The sequence below is a fragment of the Mastomys coucha genome, unplaced genomic scaffold, assembly GCF_008632895.1.
Source record: "Mastomys coucha isolate ucsf_1 unplaced genomic scaffold, UCSF_Mcou_1 pScaffold3, whole genome shotgun sequence".
NCBI lineage: Eukaryota > Metazoa > Chordata > Mammalia > Rodentia > Muridae > Mastomys > Mastomys coucha.
Genome location: NW_022196909.1, coordinates 27,781,428 through 27,799,004, shown reverse-complemented (window position 1 = coordinate 27,799,004; position 17,577 = coordinate 27,781,428). Strand labels below are relative to the sequence as shown.

The following is a 17,577-nucleotide window of genomic DNA, read 5'->3' as shown; positions in this document are numbered from 1 at the left end:
CTCTTTCCTTTTTCTTTTCTGTGACTTTACCTAATCTTCTTAGCTGTTTTCCCTGCATAGTACCGGGTGATGGTGCCCTCTTCTGGGGTAGCTCATGTTGACCCTCATTTCTACAGTCTGATTCAAAACACAAGCAAAAAAGCAGTGCGGGGGAGAAAGCTCAATGATTAAAAACTTGTACTGTTCTTGCAGAGGACCGCAGTGTGATTTCTGGGGGGATCTGATGGCCTCTTCTTGCTGCCACAGTGCCCCCCCATACCCACATATACACATGATTAAAAACACTTTTTCATTTTTTTTTTTTTTAAATACCCACAACTATTTACGGAAGACACGCTGGAGCCGGGCATGGTGGCACACAGGTTTAATTCCAACAGAGAAGGCAGAGGCAGGCAGGAGGGGTTTTTAAGGCAAACGTGAGCTATATAGTTCAAGGCCAGCCAGGACAACTTGAGACCCTGTCTGGAAAAGCCAAAAACCGCAGCGGCACTCTTTCATCACTTCAGTGTGAGTGCCACTGGGCCTCATTGCTCTAGTAATGTTGTATTTGCCAATCCAGTTTCCGTGCTTGTTGTCCCTGCTTGGCTAACAACGGTTTTTAAAGCTAAAGTGGCTATGGCCACATGGCCTCTCGTTTTCCATTTGCCTCACCACCCTCAAAACACAATCTTTATCCTCACTGTCTCCACCAATTCACAACTGCCCCTTTATTTCCATATCATCTGAAATGCTTGATGTTCTATTGTTGTAAAAGTTTCACATTCGCCTTTCAAAGTGCTAGATGCATCTTGATAGCTCTTTGCCTTCTAATTTCTAATTATGAGCTGAAAAAAAATGAACGATTTTGGAAGCAAGTTTAGAGATAGTACCTTGTTTTTATATCTTAAAGCTTAGAATTTAATAATCTAAGGTTAAAGGCAAGGGGATTTTTTAAAAATAGAACCTTTGATAAGAGAATACTAGGAAAAAAATACAACAATCTAACTTTTCAGGGTATTATCAGGAACTCTTTTAATATACTTGCAAAATAGGGGTAGCAAGATAACTCCACTGGTAAAGGCTTCGACCACTGAGCCTGACAATGAGTTTGATCCCCAGGACACATATTGTGGGAAGAGAACGTCTACACACAAAATAATGTAAAACAAACATAAAACTGGGCACTGCAGCACATGCCTTTCTTCTATCCTAGCAGTAGGTTGGGGGGCAGATACAAGCATAGCTCTGTGAGTTGGAAGCCAGCCTTCTTCTACCTAGTAGGTCCCAGGTCAGCTAGGGCTCAAGTGGTCAAGCTCTAGCTAAACTAAAGAAGTAGTGGTCAAGCTCTAGCTAAACTAAAGAAGTATTTGGAAAAGAAAAATTGATTCTGATTGCTGTATTTGAAACTAGGCGCCATGGTCTGTGCCTGTAGTTGGAGGTACTAGGAGCGCTGGAGCAGGGAGATCATGTGATCCCATGAATTGGTGATTATATTTTGAATCGATGTCCATGATGGTGGTTTATATTGATGGTCAACTGGACAGGATTTAGAATCAGGGAGTGTCTTTATGTGGTTAATTCAAGTGGGATGACCCACCCTAACTGCCAGACTAAATGAGAGAGGCTAGGTGAGTACCATTGTCCATCTCTGCTTCTAGTAGATGAAATGTGACCAGTTACCTTGTTAGCCTATTGCCATGACTTGCCTGCCCTGATGGACTCTAGCCTCCAGCTATGAGCCAAAATGACCCAAAATAAAAAACACTTAAGTCCCTTCTCAGGTATTTTGTCCCAGTAATGAGAAAAATAAATATGTTGTTTTCATTCCTCTTGGCTCCAAATCTTATCAGAAATAAATCTTTTGAGTTTTAAATTATAGTTCCTGTTCACATGTTTCCTAATCAATTAAGCTGATGTCGACCGAGTCCTTCCCTCCTTGGGCAAGTTACTCATGTCTGGTTCTCCACTCTTCCTCCTCCACCTGACTAGATCAGAGAATTAGTTCAGGTCATTAGGACTTAGAAAGGCTACATTTGTTGACACCGAAGGTCATCTGGGAAGCAGTCACTTGCTTTTCAGGTTTGCTGTGAGGTTTGGCATGAGAAAAAATGCCAAAAATAGGGACCCTAAGGAGGTAAAACTTTACTTCATTTGTGTGACCTTCAACCACGAACTAGCATCTGTTCCCTTTATCCCCATGTGTGTGGCATTCTTAACCCTATCAACTGTTTCTATGCATAGCCTATTCTGTTGTAGGGGCATAGTGTATCAATGCAGAAGGATTTAGAAAAGCTATTGAGATTTAGATTTGTAAAAATTTAGATGTAGCGACCCATAACTATTCATCCAACCCGTGGAAAAAGCCCTTTTTCTACCATCATTCCTTGAACACACCTGGTGTTATAGAACTGAGTCCATAAAACTACACTCAAAGTCCTTATTTACACAGAAGTCCGGAAGCTATCGCAAACTTAATATTGTGATCCCGGTTATTCAAGTCCAATCCTGGAAGTCAGGACATGTAGCCTAAATTTTTTTAAGGATGCTGCACTAGAGACTGTAGTTTGCGAGAATGCCCTGCACCTACATCTCGGTTTGGTGTCATCTTCCCTCGGGAATGAGACAGCTGATCGGCTGAATGAAGAGAGCATGATGAACAAGGTTTGAGGGCTGGGATTGTTGTTCAATTGGTAGCAAGCTTGCCTGGTCTGTGAGGTACAGGAGATCGAACCCAGTCTTTGTGAATATACATAGAGACCAAGAAGTCAATTCGCTGACACTGACATCTTTGTCTTAAGTTTGTAACTCAGAGGCGGTTAATCGTGAACCTTGAGATTAAATGTACTTATTACAAGCAGGTAATCTGTCAGACACACTGGACTTGCTTCCTTTATCTTGGGCTCCTTTAGATTTTTCCCTATTCTGTTTTATAGGAGCGAGCATCCGCCTTGCAACCCTGGGAGGTGACAGCCCGGCGAACGGTGCGGATTCTGATCCGTTTTCAAGCCTTGCGTGCGCTGCGGACGTTTGGACAAACACATTCCCTTTCTCGGGTGGGTTTCTGTCTCTTCTGGGATGCATGAGAACTGAAAGGAAGCCATAACTCCACGCATGTTTAAGGAGCTAACGTCCCTGAGGCTTCAGACCTCGGCTTCGGACCCATGCAGACCCCCAGAGAGCCTCAACGTCAACGCCAGGGCACCGGTCTAGCGGGAAGCCGTTACAGGCGAACGCCCCGCCCACCGCGGGCGGGGCGAAGGGCCGCAGTTTCCGGCGGCGAATGGCCGGATGGCGCGTGGCGCTCCCGCCGGCCTCGGCTCGTGCTGGCCCTCGGCTCGAGCCGCTGCGTCGCGCGTCAGCCCCTCTCTTCCCCACCGCCTGGGAAGAGGGGGGCTGCTCGAGCGCCGCAGGGCACGCCGGGAAGGGGGGTGTTCCGCGTTGGGGAGGAGGAGACGACTCTTGGAATCCTTCGTGCCGCGCCGGGCCGGGGGAGGGGCGGGGGCGGGGAGAGGCGCGAGCATCCTTCCCGGCGATTGGCCCCGTGCCCCGGAGACGCCTGTCACTCCGGAGTGTGGGCGGGGCCGTCTGGGCCAGTCAGGTTTCTGATTGGTTGAGGGAGGCTGCGACTTTGCTGGGAGAGTCTCCTCCCGGAGATTTCGGGAGGCTCGGCTCCTGCCGCGAGGTGCGTGGCCCGGAAGTGACGCACGGCCCTGGCTTGCGGCCGCCCAGCCCCCGCTTCCTTTCACGCTCTCGGTGGCCGTAGGTGGTCGTGGCCACCGCACCCGGCGGGAGGTGGCGGCGGCCAGGAATGCCCGGGAAACTCCTCTGGGGAGACATCATGGAGCTCGAGGCGCCCTTGGAAGAGTCCGAGAGCCAGAGGAAGGAGCGGCAAAAGGTGCGCTGCGGCTGGGCCGCGCCTCCCTCGAGCTGCGCCGGCCTGGGCGGGAGGGCAGCGGTCTCTGAAGGGGGACGACCTGTCAGGACCGGGCGGGAGCTTCCGAGGGACAGCTTCGGCCCTCCGAGGTCCCTGGGACCGGAGCGGGAGGAGAACCATGGCCCTTGAGCCGGACGCCGGCCTTTGCGCCCGGATCTCTCCCAAGCGATGGGCAGACTTGAGCTCCCATCGCCGTGGCACCCGCTCATGGTCCCTTTCTCCTACGGCGAGTCCCATCGTTTGGTTTTCCAGGGCCTTGGAGGAGTTGAGAGAGGGAGAGATGATGGTTTTGCCTAGGGGTTGCTTCTCGGTCGCGGTGTCGTGCCTGCCTGCAGCAGTCTCGGGAAAGGCTAGCCTAGGGGTTTACAATCCTCCTTGATTGGGGAATAGAGGTAGTGTCAAAGCCAGGCTCGCCTGGGTTTGGCTGTGATGGAGTTCGTATTACGAATAGCCCTGACTGTCAGTATTTTCAATCCACAAGTATTCTTTGAGGCTAATTGTGGCAGACACTCTTGTTGAGTATCAAGGAGCTTAAACTAATTAAATATGCAAAATGGTCCCTGCCCACCAGGAGCCTGTAGAGGAATTTTTAGAGGCTGTACCCCGTCCCCCCACCCTCAAAAAAGGAAGAAAAACCCCCCAAAAACCTGAAAAAGAGAGGATCTTACGGTGCTAAGAAAAAGTGCACAGGTAAAATTTTGAACTGGTGAAGGAAAAGAGAGCTGAGGGGGATGAAAATGACTGTGAGAAAGATGACATTCGATAAAATATTTACTCTGTAGAGTGCTAGAGATGAGGGAACACCCCTAGGACTTACCACCAAAGTAAATTTGAAATTCTAGCCACCCTTTTATGCCACCTTCCCAATGGGCATTGAAGTGGGGCCACCACAAATGCCCAGCATTGAGCTCTATTCCCAACTCTCATTTCTCTGTTTTTGTAGAATGTACCAAATTTGGAATTTACATTTTGAGAGTTCTATGTTTCAGTGCTGGGGTTTAAATTCGACTATAGCCCAGGGTTTATTTTTTTATACCATTTTTAAGTGTAAAACTTGATGTCATTAAGTATAATAGAATTGTGCTGTCATGACCACCATGATCTCTAGAATCTTTTCATCTTCCCAAGCTGAAGCTCTTTGCCCCTTTGAATGTAAGCCTTTGAATTTTACTACTTACTGTAGGCTCCTAGAGTAGATTGCAAATGTAATCTCAAGCAGTTATTTTAATTTTAATTTAGTTTGTCTTGAATAACCTTTCACACCTAAATCCTCCTTCTGACAAGACGTAGGTAATGTTTTTTTCTAACCATATCAATACAGTAATCTCATTTGCCTTCGAAGGCTTGTTCCACTGTTATCTCTGTGATTGACATTTTTATGTGCTCCTTGTAACGTTAGCTTTCCTTTATATACACATCCTGAAATAGTTTTCAAAGATTCTTGAGGAAAGCGATCGTATCTTTGTTTCACTGTGTTCTTATATGTTGGTAGCTTTCACACTGTAAGTTCTCCAGAAATAATATACTTGTTGATTGCCCTTCATGAAAGAGTAATAGACATTTGGAAATGGAATGGAATACCAAATAGCAAAAATAGAATATTAGGCTAAGTCTGGCATTTAGTGAAAATAATTCTAGTTTGGAGATATTGAGATAGAGATAGGGGATTTGTGTTCTTAGAAAAGGAATGAAAGTAGTGAAGAGAGTCTGGAAGTGTGTGTTCACACAGACTTGAGCTTCCTCGGAAGGGTGAGAAGGAAATACTACAGAAGGTTGAGAGCTAAGAGGTAAAATGAACAGAGTGCAGTAAACAGGAGGCCGTTGGGCTTGAGCTCTAGGAGGGAGTAATGTTAGTACTTAGCACTCTAGGGTGCTGCAGGGTGTGGACACAGAGGTGTCATTGACTTGCTGCTGTATCTTGTCCCTGAAGCAGTCCAGACTGCATGGCTGACTAATCCTGTTTGTTCTACAGGCCCTACTACTTTAGGAAGCTGTGGCTAGTGCAGTTAGGTAAAGATCAGATGATGTAGAACATTTTAAAAGGCATTTTCACACATTACTCAGTTCTTTTGAACTATTTATGAATGAAAATTTAATGCTAAAAAAAAGAAAATTTATGCTAAAGCACTTCAAAAATTATATCAGCATTGTGAAAGCTTGGTGCTTGTCATTTTGAGTGAAATGAAGTGTTGCTGTCTAATTTACTAGATAGTACTGAGGCAAATGACTTATTTATTTGACCAAGTGAGTCTGAAGGACCAAGTTTTCTAATCATTCTTTATGGTCAATAAATAAAAAAAAGAACTTGCCTTCAGTTTGATATTTTAAAAACTAAAAAAAAAAAAATTTTTTTAGTGTGTATGGGTTTTATGCCTGTGTGTATGTCTGTGTACCATGTGTAGGCCTGTCCTCTGTGGCCACAGGAAGCTGTCATATCCCCTGGAGTTACCATGTGGGTGCTGGGTTTGAACCTGAGTACTTTGGAAGAGGAGCCAGTGCTCTTCTTAACCAATGGGCCGTCTTTACAGTCTTAGTTTTGCATTTTAAAAGTGAAGTTACAGGCTGGGCAGTGGTGCGCACGCCTTTAATGCCAGCACTTGGGAGGCAGAGGCAGGTGAATTTCTGAGTTTGAGGCCAGCCTGGTCTACAAAGTGAGTTCCAGGACAGCCAGCCAGGGCTACACAGAAAAACCCTGTCTCGAAAAACCAAAAAAAAAAAAAAAAAAAAAGAAAAAGAAAAAGAAAAAGAAAAAAGTGAAGTTACAGAATAGTGCCTTGGTGTTTGGCTTTTTGTTGTTTTGTTAAACACAGCCTTAGTTTTCAGTGTTATAGTCCTTCATGAAAGTGTAACAATTGGTTTGTATAAATGACATTTGATTTTCTTTAACTATCAATTGTTTTCAAGGAGAGCTATATCTACTAACTAGTACATGCCTGTAATCCATGCACTTGGAGGTGGAGGCAGGCAGGTCAGGTGGTACAGGCCACTCTGCGCTACATGAGCTCCTGTCTCAAAACAGAGCAAATAATTCAAGGAAGACACATGCTGTGAGAAGAACATAGACTTTCAGGTCAGACAGGGCTGCATCCCATCCCTTCCACTTCCACCTGCAGAATAGCCTTTAGAACCAAGTCTCTTTCTTCATCTTATAGTGGCAGAGATTACAGGTTCACCATCCCTTATCCAAAATCATTGGAGCTAGATGGTTTTAAAATTCTCATAAGCTGGAAATCGTTAGAAGGGTTGGGGACCTGCAGCCTTAATGTTAAATATGGGTGGTCATACTAAATGGGATAACAGTAAATTGCTTCACATTCGTTGTAGTTAAATTTTGCCATCAAGTGAATTCAGATCAGATAAGGTTCTATCTCCATATAAGTTACAAAAACACTTTCGGTTTTCAGAGCTTTATGGATTTCGGAATTTCGGATAAGGGATTATGGACCTGTACTTCCCTGATAGGGTTGTTATGAAGATTAAAACAAGATAAGACGAAAACATTACACAATAATGGGTAGGTACTCAATACATTTTTTTTCCCTCTTGGAGATGTTAGAAGTTTTTATTTGTATTTTAATTTATAATTTTGAGGCTTTGTTCTTTTCCTGAGGAGGATATTTAACTGTCCTGAAAATCTTAGGATGGGATTAGAAATGTTCTAGAGACTGAATCTTGAAACACGAAGCAGGTAAGATGCAGACTTTGGCTTTACTAACCAGCTTGGATCTCTTGCAGGTAGAGTGTTGAGTGTAATTGTAGGTTGAGCTTAGCTGGTTGGGAAGTCATACTTGAACTTCTTTGGGATCTTAGAAGGAGAGCTTGTCACTGTTTCTTTTTGTCTACAGAGTGATAGAAGGAAGTCAAGGCACCATTCTGAATCAGAGGAGAGAACAGAAACAGAAAATGGTGTTACAGATGACCTGGATGCTCCCAAATCCAAAAAAGCTAAAATGAGAGAGAAGCTAAATGGAGACACCAAAGAAGGACTAAGATTTTCAGATGAATTCGCCCCATCTCATAAATCAAGAAGAAAAGACCTGCCAAACGGAGATGTGGATGAGTATGAGAAAAGGTCAAAGCGAGTGTCATCCTCAGAAAACTCTCACAAGTCAAGTGATAAAGCAGAGGAGGTACACAGCAGACTGTGTTGCATGTGGTCTCTTTGAAATGTAGGCTGGCTTGACCTGTGAGGTTCATTGGAATTGATTATGTGCTATTCTCTGCTTAGTGCTAGTGTTGCTATTGAACTATAGAACCAGTGTGGCTGAAACCCTAGCCTTTTCCCTTTGACTCTTGTGTCTTTCATTGTGCTATCCTTTTTTTTAAACAAACATTTATCTTGTGTAGAGGTCAGAGTGTAACTTGTAGGAGTCATTTTTCCTTCTGCTGTGTAGGTCCCAGGGATCAAACTCATGTTGCTAAGCTTGGCAGCAGCTAACTTTCACTGAACCAACTTGCTGCTACCCCACCTCTTTATTTTATCTTTCTTGGGATAGAATTTCTCTGGATATTAAATTTGGGGAAGTATAGTAGACTCTACTCCAAGACCTGCTTCATTTGTTTGAGATGGGGTCTCATAATCACCCAGGCTAGTCTCAGACTTCCCAGGTAGCTGAGGTGACTTTGGAGTCTCCACCCTCTTAACGCTGCCTTCCAGGTGCTGAGGGTGCAGGTTCGCATCACCATGGAGAGTTTTTATTTTTTTATTTTGTCTTGATTTTATTTCTGGAAATAGTGCCAGTATGCCCAGTTGTGCTGGGTTTATATCTGCTGTTTCTTTTAGAATAGTTACTTTCTTTTTAAAACAACTTTTTTTTCCTCTTAAGTGTATGAATGTTTTGTTTGCATGTACTGTGTGCATTTTTGATTCCTACTGAGGCCAGAAGAGGGTGTAAGAACTCCTGGGACTGGAGTTACAGATGGTTCTGACATGCCGAATGGATGCTGGGAACTCAACCTATACTTCCTGAGTGCTAGTGTTAAAGATATGTGCTATTGTTATTGTGCCTGGATTCTTTCTTTGATAAAAATGTATACTCTTCAAATCTGATAATAGCTTTAAACCCTCATTAGGGATCAAACCCCAGGATAGTTGGTGAGATCCATGGATGAGACTCTATGTATTGATATCCTGTGTTTTTCTACTTGTAAATTGGTTTGCCAAGAAGCACAAATGTTAATTGAGTTTAGTAAGGGCCTACAAATCTGTTTTGCTATAGAATGTATAGATTGTTCTTGGGTTTCTTGAAATTTGCCTATGGGGGTATATTATAATAGACTAAACTGTTGGTTATTATTATTATTTGTGTGTGTGTGTGTGTGTGTGAGACAGAGAGAGAGAGAGAGAGAGAGAGAGAGAGAGCGCGTGAGCGAGCGAGCGCAGGAGCGTGAGAGAGTGCAAGCAAGCATGCCACATGGGCGTGGGTGTCCAGGGAAGCCAGAAGAGGGTCTTGGATCGTTTGGAACAATACTTGCAGTTACAGGTATTGGTGAGCCACCTGACATGGGAACTTGAGACTAAACTCAGGTCTTCTGCCAGAGCAGAATTTGTTCTTAAATACTGAGCAGTATTTCAAGCCATGGTTATTTTGTTCTGATTATATTAGATTTAAGGAATTTTTGCTTTTAGTAGTTTATGCTAAGGGTGTGAATATGCTGTATACAAAGCTATGTAAATTAAGTATCGATCATTGCAAAAAGTCTAAATAGCCTAAAGTCTAATAATAAGCAGTTAGTTAAATATGCTATCTATGCAGTAGAGCACAGCTATTCCAAGAGTGTATTATAAGAATGTTAGAAAAATTCTCAGAATATTTCGCTAAGTGAAATTATAAAACAGTTTATATAATTTTCCAATTTTTAAAAAGACCTTTTTTAAAATTTTAAAGTGTTTATTTTTAGGGCCAGGGTTTCTCAGTGGCACAGTCCTGGCACTCATTTTGCAGACTCGATTAGCCTCAAACTCACAGAGATCCACCTGCCTCTGCCTCCCAAGTACTGAGAATAAAGGTTTGTGCCACTATGCTTGGCAAAAGACGTATTTTTTAAAATTTTTATATGTGTGAGTGTCTTGCCTACCTGTGTGTATGTGTACCCTATGCATGCCTTGCGCCTGATGAGTCCAGAAGAAGGTCCTAGGTCCCAGTCTTATTACTTAGAGCATACTTTATTAGTTTCCATAGTCATAGTCATGTAGATGGTATTTTTCTTGTTGTGATTATTTTCAAATTGAAACTTGAGGACAATTTTATTTTAGGAACTTATGTATTCAAATTTAGCTTAGTCCATTACCCATGTACAAATGGGGAATAGCTAAAGGTTCCAAAAATTCAAATTGTAGCCAGGTGTGGCAGCATATGCCTTTAATCTCAGCACTAAAGTGGCAGAGGCAGATGGATCTCTGAGTTTGAGGTCAGCCTGGTACTCAAGAGAGTTCCACCCCAGCCAGGGGTATGTAGAGAGATCCTGTCTCTAAGAACAAAAACAAAACAAAATTATAATTATACATATGCGTGTCTGTGTACATACATAATATTATATATATAAAGACCAGTAATAGTAATATGCATCAATGTAGAAATAGCTTTTCCTGGTTCTGCAAAATCATCTGTATAAGATTGTAGAGACATCTAGCATATTCCTTCAAAAATCAGAAAAAAAAAAAAAGCCAGGCAGTGGTGGCACACGCCTTATCTTGGGAAAAAAAGGGGGGGGGGATTGTAGCCAGGCATGGTGGTGCACGCCTTTAAACCTAGTAGGCAGAGGCAGGTGAATCTCTGAGTTGGAGGCCACCCTGGTCTACAGAGTGAGTTCCAGGACAGCCAGGGCTACACAGAGAAATCTTGTTGTGGGGTTTGGATGAGTTTGGGAGGGTAGAAAAATGGCTTTGTAGTTAAGAGCACATGCTCTTTCTAGTGGACTCAAGTTCAATTTTCAGTACCCACACTGGTCAGCTCATAACTGCTTGTTACTCAAGTTCTGTCAGTCTAGGGGACCTGATGCTTTTTCTGGCCACAAAAACACTAAACGGATGAATTTCTTTCTTTTTTTTTTTTTTTTTGAGACAGGGTTTCTCTGTCTAGCCTGACTGTCCTGGAACTCACTCTGTAGACCAGGCTGGCCTCAAACTCAGAAATTTACCTGTCTCTGACCCCCAAGTGCTGGGATTAAAGGCATGTGCCACCACTGCCTGACTGAATTTCTATTTTTGAAGATATTTTATGGGACTGGGCATGGTGGCGTATGTCTTTAATTTTAATACTTGGAAGCAGAGGCAAGTGATCTTGAGAGTTTGAGGCCTCCCTGGCAAATTCCAGAACAGCTCAGCTAGGGCTACATAGCGAAGGGTGTGTGTGTGTGAGAAAATAAGTTTGCTACTTATAGAAATATTTAGTCGTGTACAGCTGTGATGACAGTACTCCAGAGGTGGAGGCAATCAGAGTTAAGGACCATCCTTTGCTGTGTAGCATGTTTGAGAGTAGCCTAGGCTCTATGAGACGCTGTCTGAGAAGCCTCCTCTTTGCCCCTCAAAATGATTAAAAGGTAATGTAAACTATATTATTTAGAATTTCGGTTTCATTTTGACAGACTCTAACACGTGAGCAAAAGGAAGGAGCCTTCTCTAATTTCTCCATTTCTGAGGAGACCATAAAGCTTCTGAAAGGTACTGTGAGTTTCGTGTCATAAACAATCGACTGCTGATTTTATACAGCTTTGCTGCCTTTTCTGACAAGGAGAATGTAAAGATAAATATCACCCTCTTTTTAATTGCAGTTATTTCTACATCATTCTTTTCTTTATTCTGACTTGTTTTAACTAAAAGAGTTATATGTGTTTGTCAAATTAGACCAATTTCATTCTAATTCCTGTTTGGGGTAGGAATAACTGTAAATGTTACTAAGTAGTGTGACCATAGGCAATCATGGAGGAATAAGGATTGTCATTTTCAAATGAACTTATTTTTTCCTAATGCTAGTCAAAAATTTTAATGAAATCTCATTTTACAGGTCGAGGGGTAACATATCTCTTTCCTATTCAAGTTAAAACCTTTGGTCCTGTATATGAAGGAAAAGATTTAATTGCTCAAGCCCGGACAGGAACAGGAAAGACATTCTCTTTTGCCATACCCTTGATTGAAAGGCTCCAAAGAAATCAAGAAACAATTAAAAAAAGCCGCTCACCAAAGGTAACGGTTATTAAGGGAGTAAAAGCTCTTAACATTAATGAAAAGGGACAGGAACAATAGTCGTCTTTTGGGTTTGTTTTTTTGTTTTTTGTTTTTTTGTTTTTTTCTTGGTACTGGGGATCAAACCCAGGGCCTTGTGCATGCTAAGCTCATGCTCCCCCTCTGAGCTGTACCCCAGACCCTGAAAGAATTGCACTAGGCTCAGAGTCAGGTATAGCCCTCCCCTTATGGAGTCAGTTCCCCTTTTTCATAAAGCTAAATTTTGATTCCTAAAGTAAGAGATTGTTTTTCAGATAGGAAAATTTTAAGCAAAGCTAAAGATTAGTTAATGAGCACAAATTTAATATCTCCAGATATATAGATATCTTCCATAACTTTGTATTATAAAGTCAATTTACCTTATAGATGGATTTATATTTAGTATATTTAGTGACTTTTCTCTTTATCCCTGACTTTTCCTTTTAAATAATGAATTTTCGAGGTATTCCCTTTTTGATTCAGTAAGTATTTAGAATTATTTCACAGGTTGACTTTTTATGAAGAATATTATATCAGTGATATGCTGCTATTGGGTACTAGAAATATGTCTTAACTTATAAATAGTAAAAATCAACCAAGGGAACTAGTAAAATTCTAGTCTAAAATTTGACATTTTTAGAACCTGTGTGCACTTTAAGGTTTGTAACAGTGGAGAAGAAAAGTCATCATAATGATATTAACAGGTATGTGTGTGTTTGTGCTTTTAAATATTCTTAATGTTACACTATAAAGGCAGATTCACATGTATATGAATAGAATGATTATCAAAATGGCTTAGGACCAACTATTTCATATCATGTTGGCTGTATTGGTTTACAGGATAAGTCATTTTTCTTTGTTGAAATTTGTAGGTAATGCAGTCTTAATCTTTACACAGTTGCAAGTAATGCAGATAGGAAATGCACCTGCCTTAGTCTGTTAGAAGCTGCTTCTGAGATCATGGCTCTGCCAGTTCTAGCTATTGTTTCTTGGGCAGGGCAAGGCTTACAACCTCACTGTGACTCAAGTTCCATGTCTGTGGTGAAATTGGGATACTAATGCCACCTCATCTGTTTTTCATGACAAAATTCACTAATTCACTGATCAAACTTACTACTTCATATAGAGCACAAGCAGTCAGTGTATGAACCATCTTTACCTTGACAAATATGTTTTGAATCTTTGTTCTGTACCAGTTATTTAAAGTCTAGAGAATACAGTGACTCTTCTGTCAGAAACTTATGTATTCATTGACCTTACATTTGAGTAGATTAGCTAGACAGTCAGCAGATAATGTACATTATTTTTCTGTCTATAAATACATAACTATTTTAGGAGAGTAATATAAATATGAAGGGGAGGAATAGAGAGATGAGGAAATTATCTTAAGAGGTTTGGGAACCTCATTAAGTGCTCTTTTATATTTTGTTTGTTTTTTGAGATAGGGTCTCATGTAGCCCAGGCAGGCCTTGAGGTCACTATATACTTGAAGACAATCATTTTACCTCCACCTTCCAAATGCTAGGATTGTAAGGGTACATTTCCATGCATGCTAAGCAAACACTCTGCCAACTGAACTGTCCCCAACCCAGGAAAGTGACTTTTAAAGTCTGATAAAATATGTTGTAGTAAATATAAGCTGTTCTTGTTTATATTTGTTTTCTCTGCCCCCACGCCCTAAGGATAAGGATGAAACCCAGTTTATGCATGCTAGACTTTGTCATTAACAGTACACCCAGCTCTGTCATTAAGTGCTTATGAAGTTAGTGTTGAGATTCTTATTCTAAATGCATCTTTAAGAAATATCCTTTCAGGTGGAGTTTATATCAGTCTTTAGAAAAGGTATATTTTTCTTTTTTAAAATTCTTGCTCAGGTACTCGTTTTGGCTCCAACAAGGGAATTGGCAAATCAAGTAGCCAAAGATTTCAAAGATATAACTAGAAAACTCAACGTGGCGTGTTTTTATGGTGGAACATCATATCAAAGCCAGAGTGAGTAGATATATACAATAATCCAAGTTGGATTGACTAATTTTTAAATATAAAGAAATAATGTAAAAGCAGACATTTGCTTTTAACATATTCCTGGTGTTTCTTTCCTTGCAGTTAATCAAATTCGGAATGGTATTGACATCCTTGTTGGGACTCCAGGGCGTATCAAAGACCATCTGCAAAGTGGCCGTTTGGATCTTTCAAAGTTACGCCATGTTGTGCTTGATGAAGTAGATCAAATGTTAGATTTAGGTTTTGCTGAACAAGTCGAAGATATTATTCATGAATCCTACAAAACTGGTATGTCCTAGTTCAGATGAATATATTAGCAGCTGGTTTTTTTTTTTTATAAAAGTTTGAGAATTCATTTCATAATTTTTATTACCTTGTCTCCTGGTATTCTAACAAAAAGTTATTTGGTATCCTTTCTTTAAAAAAGAAAGTACAAAGCACACCCTGATTATTCTGTCGTCTTCCATGTGGATTTACTAACTCACTGTATCCATTTCTTGGGTTACTGTTCTTTCTTAAGTTCTTACTTTCTTCCTAGTTCAGTTTTATTTTTGTTTCATCTGAAAGTTTAATAGTTGCATTGATATATGTTAAAAACTTGCCCCAAGTTTATAATTTTTCATTTTTTGTTTTGTTTTGAAGCTTGGGTTGATTTTTAAAAGCTGGCTACATCATGGGACATTAAGAAAACATTTGAATTCTTTTTGTTTGTTTAAGATTCAGAAGACAATCCTCAGACCTTACTTTTTTCTGCAACTTGCCCACAGTGGGTATACAAAGTTGCAAAAAAATACATGAAATCCAGATATGAACAGGTTGACCTTGTTGGAAAAATGACTCAAAAAGCTGCAACCACTGTGGAAGTAAGTAGTTTTGCCAGCATGTAGATTTTAGCTTTTTAATTGGTGTTTACTTTTGATGAAGCTAAATTCAAGTTTGAGGTACCTCTTCAAGCTTTACCTCTTTTCCTACCCGTAGTAAGCTCCATGTATAGTGCTGCGGACCATACCTTAATGGTAGAGCACTTGGTTAGCATTTATGGTGCCGTAAGTTCAATTCCCAACTCTCAAGGGGGAAAAAAAAAGGTTATGAGTAGTTTGAAATTGAGGAACAGATAGAAAATATAGGAGTGCTGTGACTGTGTGAACAAGGGAGGCCTAATGTAAAAGCTGCTGTGCAAACATGCCAGGAGCGTTTATTGCTCCAGAGGCCAGGTATGATGGTACATGTGCAGGAGACGGAGCCAGGACGATCCCATTAAGTTGAAGTGAGCAGAGGCTGCATAGTGAGGTACAAGTTAGCCTGAATCACAGTGTGACAGTCTGAAGAGTTGTCTCAAAAGCACTCACACATCCCAGACAGGAGAGAGTGAAGGAAAAAGCAACAGAAGGTAGTTCTTACTAATGGGACCTGTGAGATGGCTCAGTGGGTACAGGGCAAGGCTGATGACCTGAAAAGACAGAACTGACTTCTGCAAATTGTCCTGACCACCACACATACATTGTGGTATACAAACGCACGTGAATATGTGTGCTCACAATAAATATAATTAAAACAAACCTTTAAGTAGTATTGAGATAGTTAGCTAAAATGTAGCAGAAGGAAAGAGATGCTCAAGAAGTAGGACATCCTGGAGGGTAGGTGTGGGCTTTCCTGAGAGGATTGGCGGAGAAGGTTTTTCTAAACATAGATGTCTGAAAAAGAAACCTGAGGGAAAGGTTGATAATGTGATGTCATGAGATGAAAATTGAGAATGTTTATAATAAGAAAGAATTAGAGGTGCTAGGTGCAGTATTTGTGACTCTAAGGTATATGTATACTGCATATATATCACTTTTTCCATTTGCTAAGCAAAACAGATAGCTAAAACAGTAGATAACCTGGAGTGCAGTACAGTAATTGATTTAAGTGTTAAAATCTAAGTCAGAAGGGTTCTGTTCCAGCACCACAAACAACAGAAAATCAGAATGCCACGTATAGAATCCTATTTTTAAAAACATATGTAATTCTTAGCACCTCAATATCAAAAGCATGCAGTGCTAAAAGGATTTATTTGGAATATAAAGTCTAAGTCCAAAAAATGAATACCAACATGATTATTTCTCGAAAAAGGGACATTGCAGTGCTAGATAGTCAGTGGAAGGTTCATGTACTTTGTAATGTTTAGTGGTTTTACAATAAGAATGTAACATGTGCCAGTGAAGAACAATTTAAGTCATTTGCAGACATTCAGAGATTGAATGGCATAACAGATAAACACTATTTTCTAGGCTTTAACTGTTTTTATCCCCCCTCATATTTTTCATTCCTCCATTTCAAGTATTACCAACCATCTTTCCATTATCATACATCTAAGGCTGACTTCATACTCACTTGTTAGCAGAAGGTAATTGCCTTCAGCTTCTGATCCTGCTGTCTTTATCTCCCAAGTGTTGGGATTCTGGGCCGGTGCTGCTACCCTAGGTGTCTATGGCACTGGGGACACTAGATAAGCTTACTAGATAAGCACTCTTATCCTACCCCTACCCTGAGTTCGCCTCCCACGTCTTGAGATTACAGGCATCCTTGCAACACTGAGATTGAACTTTTATCTGTTAAGAGTTTTTGCCTGCATCTGTGGCATTAAATCTTCTAGACTTGGAGTTAAATGGTTGTATGGGTGCTGGGAATTAAACCAAGGGTCTTCTGGTAGAACAGAATGCTTTTTTAACTACTGAGATATCTCCCCAGCCCTGCTTGGTTTTTGGGAAAGCATCTATCCTGTAGCCTTGGTCTGTCCTGGAACCTCCTCTGTAGACCAGGCTGGCTTTGAATCTGCCTCAACCTGCCTCTGCCTCACTTGTGCTGGTTTCAGGGTGTGCACCACCACACCCAGCTGTTGTTGTTGGTTTCGGTTTCTCTGTGTAGCCCTGGCTGTCCTAGAACTTGGTCTATAGACCAAGTAAAGGTGTGTGCCACCACTATGTAGGCCCCAACTGTTTGTTTTTAGGTCAGTATCTTGGTGTGTAGCTCAGGCTGGTCCATGTCTTGTCATCCTACACTACTTGTTGGTTTTGAACTGCTGGTGTGCTTTCATGTCTGCTTCCCCTCTCCACTTTGTACTTTTGTTCAAAAACAAAAAAAATTGTGATTTGTCTTAAAGTCTTAAGTGTGACCCTACAAGGTTACTTCACATGTTGCTTAAATTGTGGGTTTGCGGGCTGGAGAGATGGCTCAGTGGGTAAGAGCACCGACTGCTCTTCCGAAGTTCAAATCCCAGCAACCACATGGTGGCTCACAACCATTCGTAATGAGATCTGGCACCCTCTTCTGGTGTGTCTGAAGACAGCTACAGTGTACTTACATATAATAATAAATAAATCTTTTTTAAAAAAATTGTGGGTTTGGTCTGATTTAGGTTGTCCTTCTTTCTTTCTTTCTTTCTTTCTTTCTTTCTTTCTTTTTTTTTTTCTTTTTT

The 17,577-nt window shown here is 41.2% G+C and overlaps 1 protein-coding gene and 1 long non-coding RNA gene across 3 annotated transcripts in view; one reads left to right on the top strand and one right to left on the bottom strand.

Annotated features, from left to right (window-relative positions):
• Nucleotides 1-349: 349 nt before the first annotated feature.
• Nucleotides 350-3,318, bottom strand: LOC116074403. The gene is made up of 2 exons (XR_004112195.1): nucleotides 2,374-3,318; nucleotides 350-824 (listed from the first exon to the last, which is right to left on the bottom strand). It is a non-coding gene; the product is annotated as an uncharacterized LOC116074403 (long non-coding RNA).
• Nucleotides 3,319-3,472: 154 nt separating this feature from the next.
• Ddx50 (DExD-box helicase 50) overlaps nucleotides 3,473-17,577 on the top strand; it is a 34,762-nt gene continuing 20,657 nt past the window's right edge. The window contains exons 1-8 of one of the 2 annotated variants that reach the window (XM_031346987.1): nucleotides 3,474-3,874; nucleotides 7,318-7,427; nucleotides 7,759-8,043; nucleotides 11,501-11,576; nucleotides 11,920-12,098; nucleotides 13,991-14,108; nucleotides 14,223-14,408; nucleotides 14,838-14,983. In XM_031346987.1, the coding sequence (XP_031202847.1) occupies nucleotides 7,864-8,043; nucleotides 11,501-11,576; nucleotides 11,920-12,098; nucleotides 13,991-14,108; nucleotides 14,223-14,408; nucleotides 14,838-14,983 (885 nt within the window). In that variant the 5' untranslated portion in view covers nucleotides 3,474-3,874; nucleotides 7,318-7,427; nucleotides 7,759-7,863. Of the gene's footprint in view, nucleotides 3,875-7,317; nucleotides 7,428-7,758; nucleotides 8,044-11,500; nucleotides 11,577-11,919; nucleotides 12,099-13,990; nucleotides 14,109-14,222; nucleotides 14,409-14,837; nucleotides 14,984-17,577 lie in introns of both variants that reach the window. The other variant, XM_031346985.1, reaches the window with a different exon arrangement.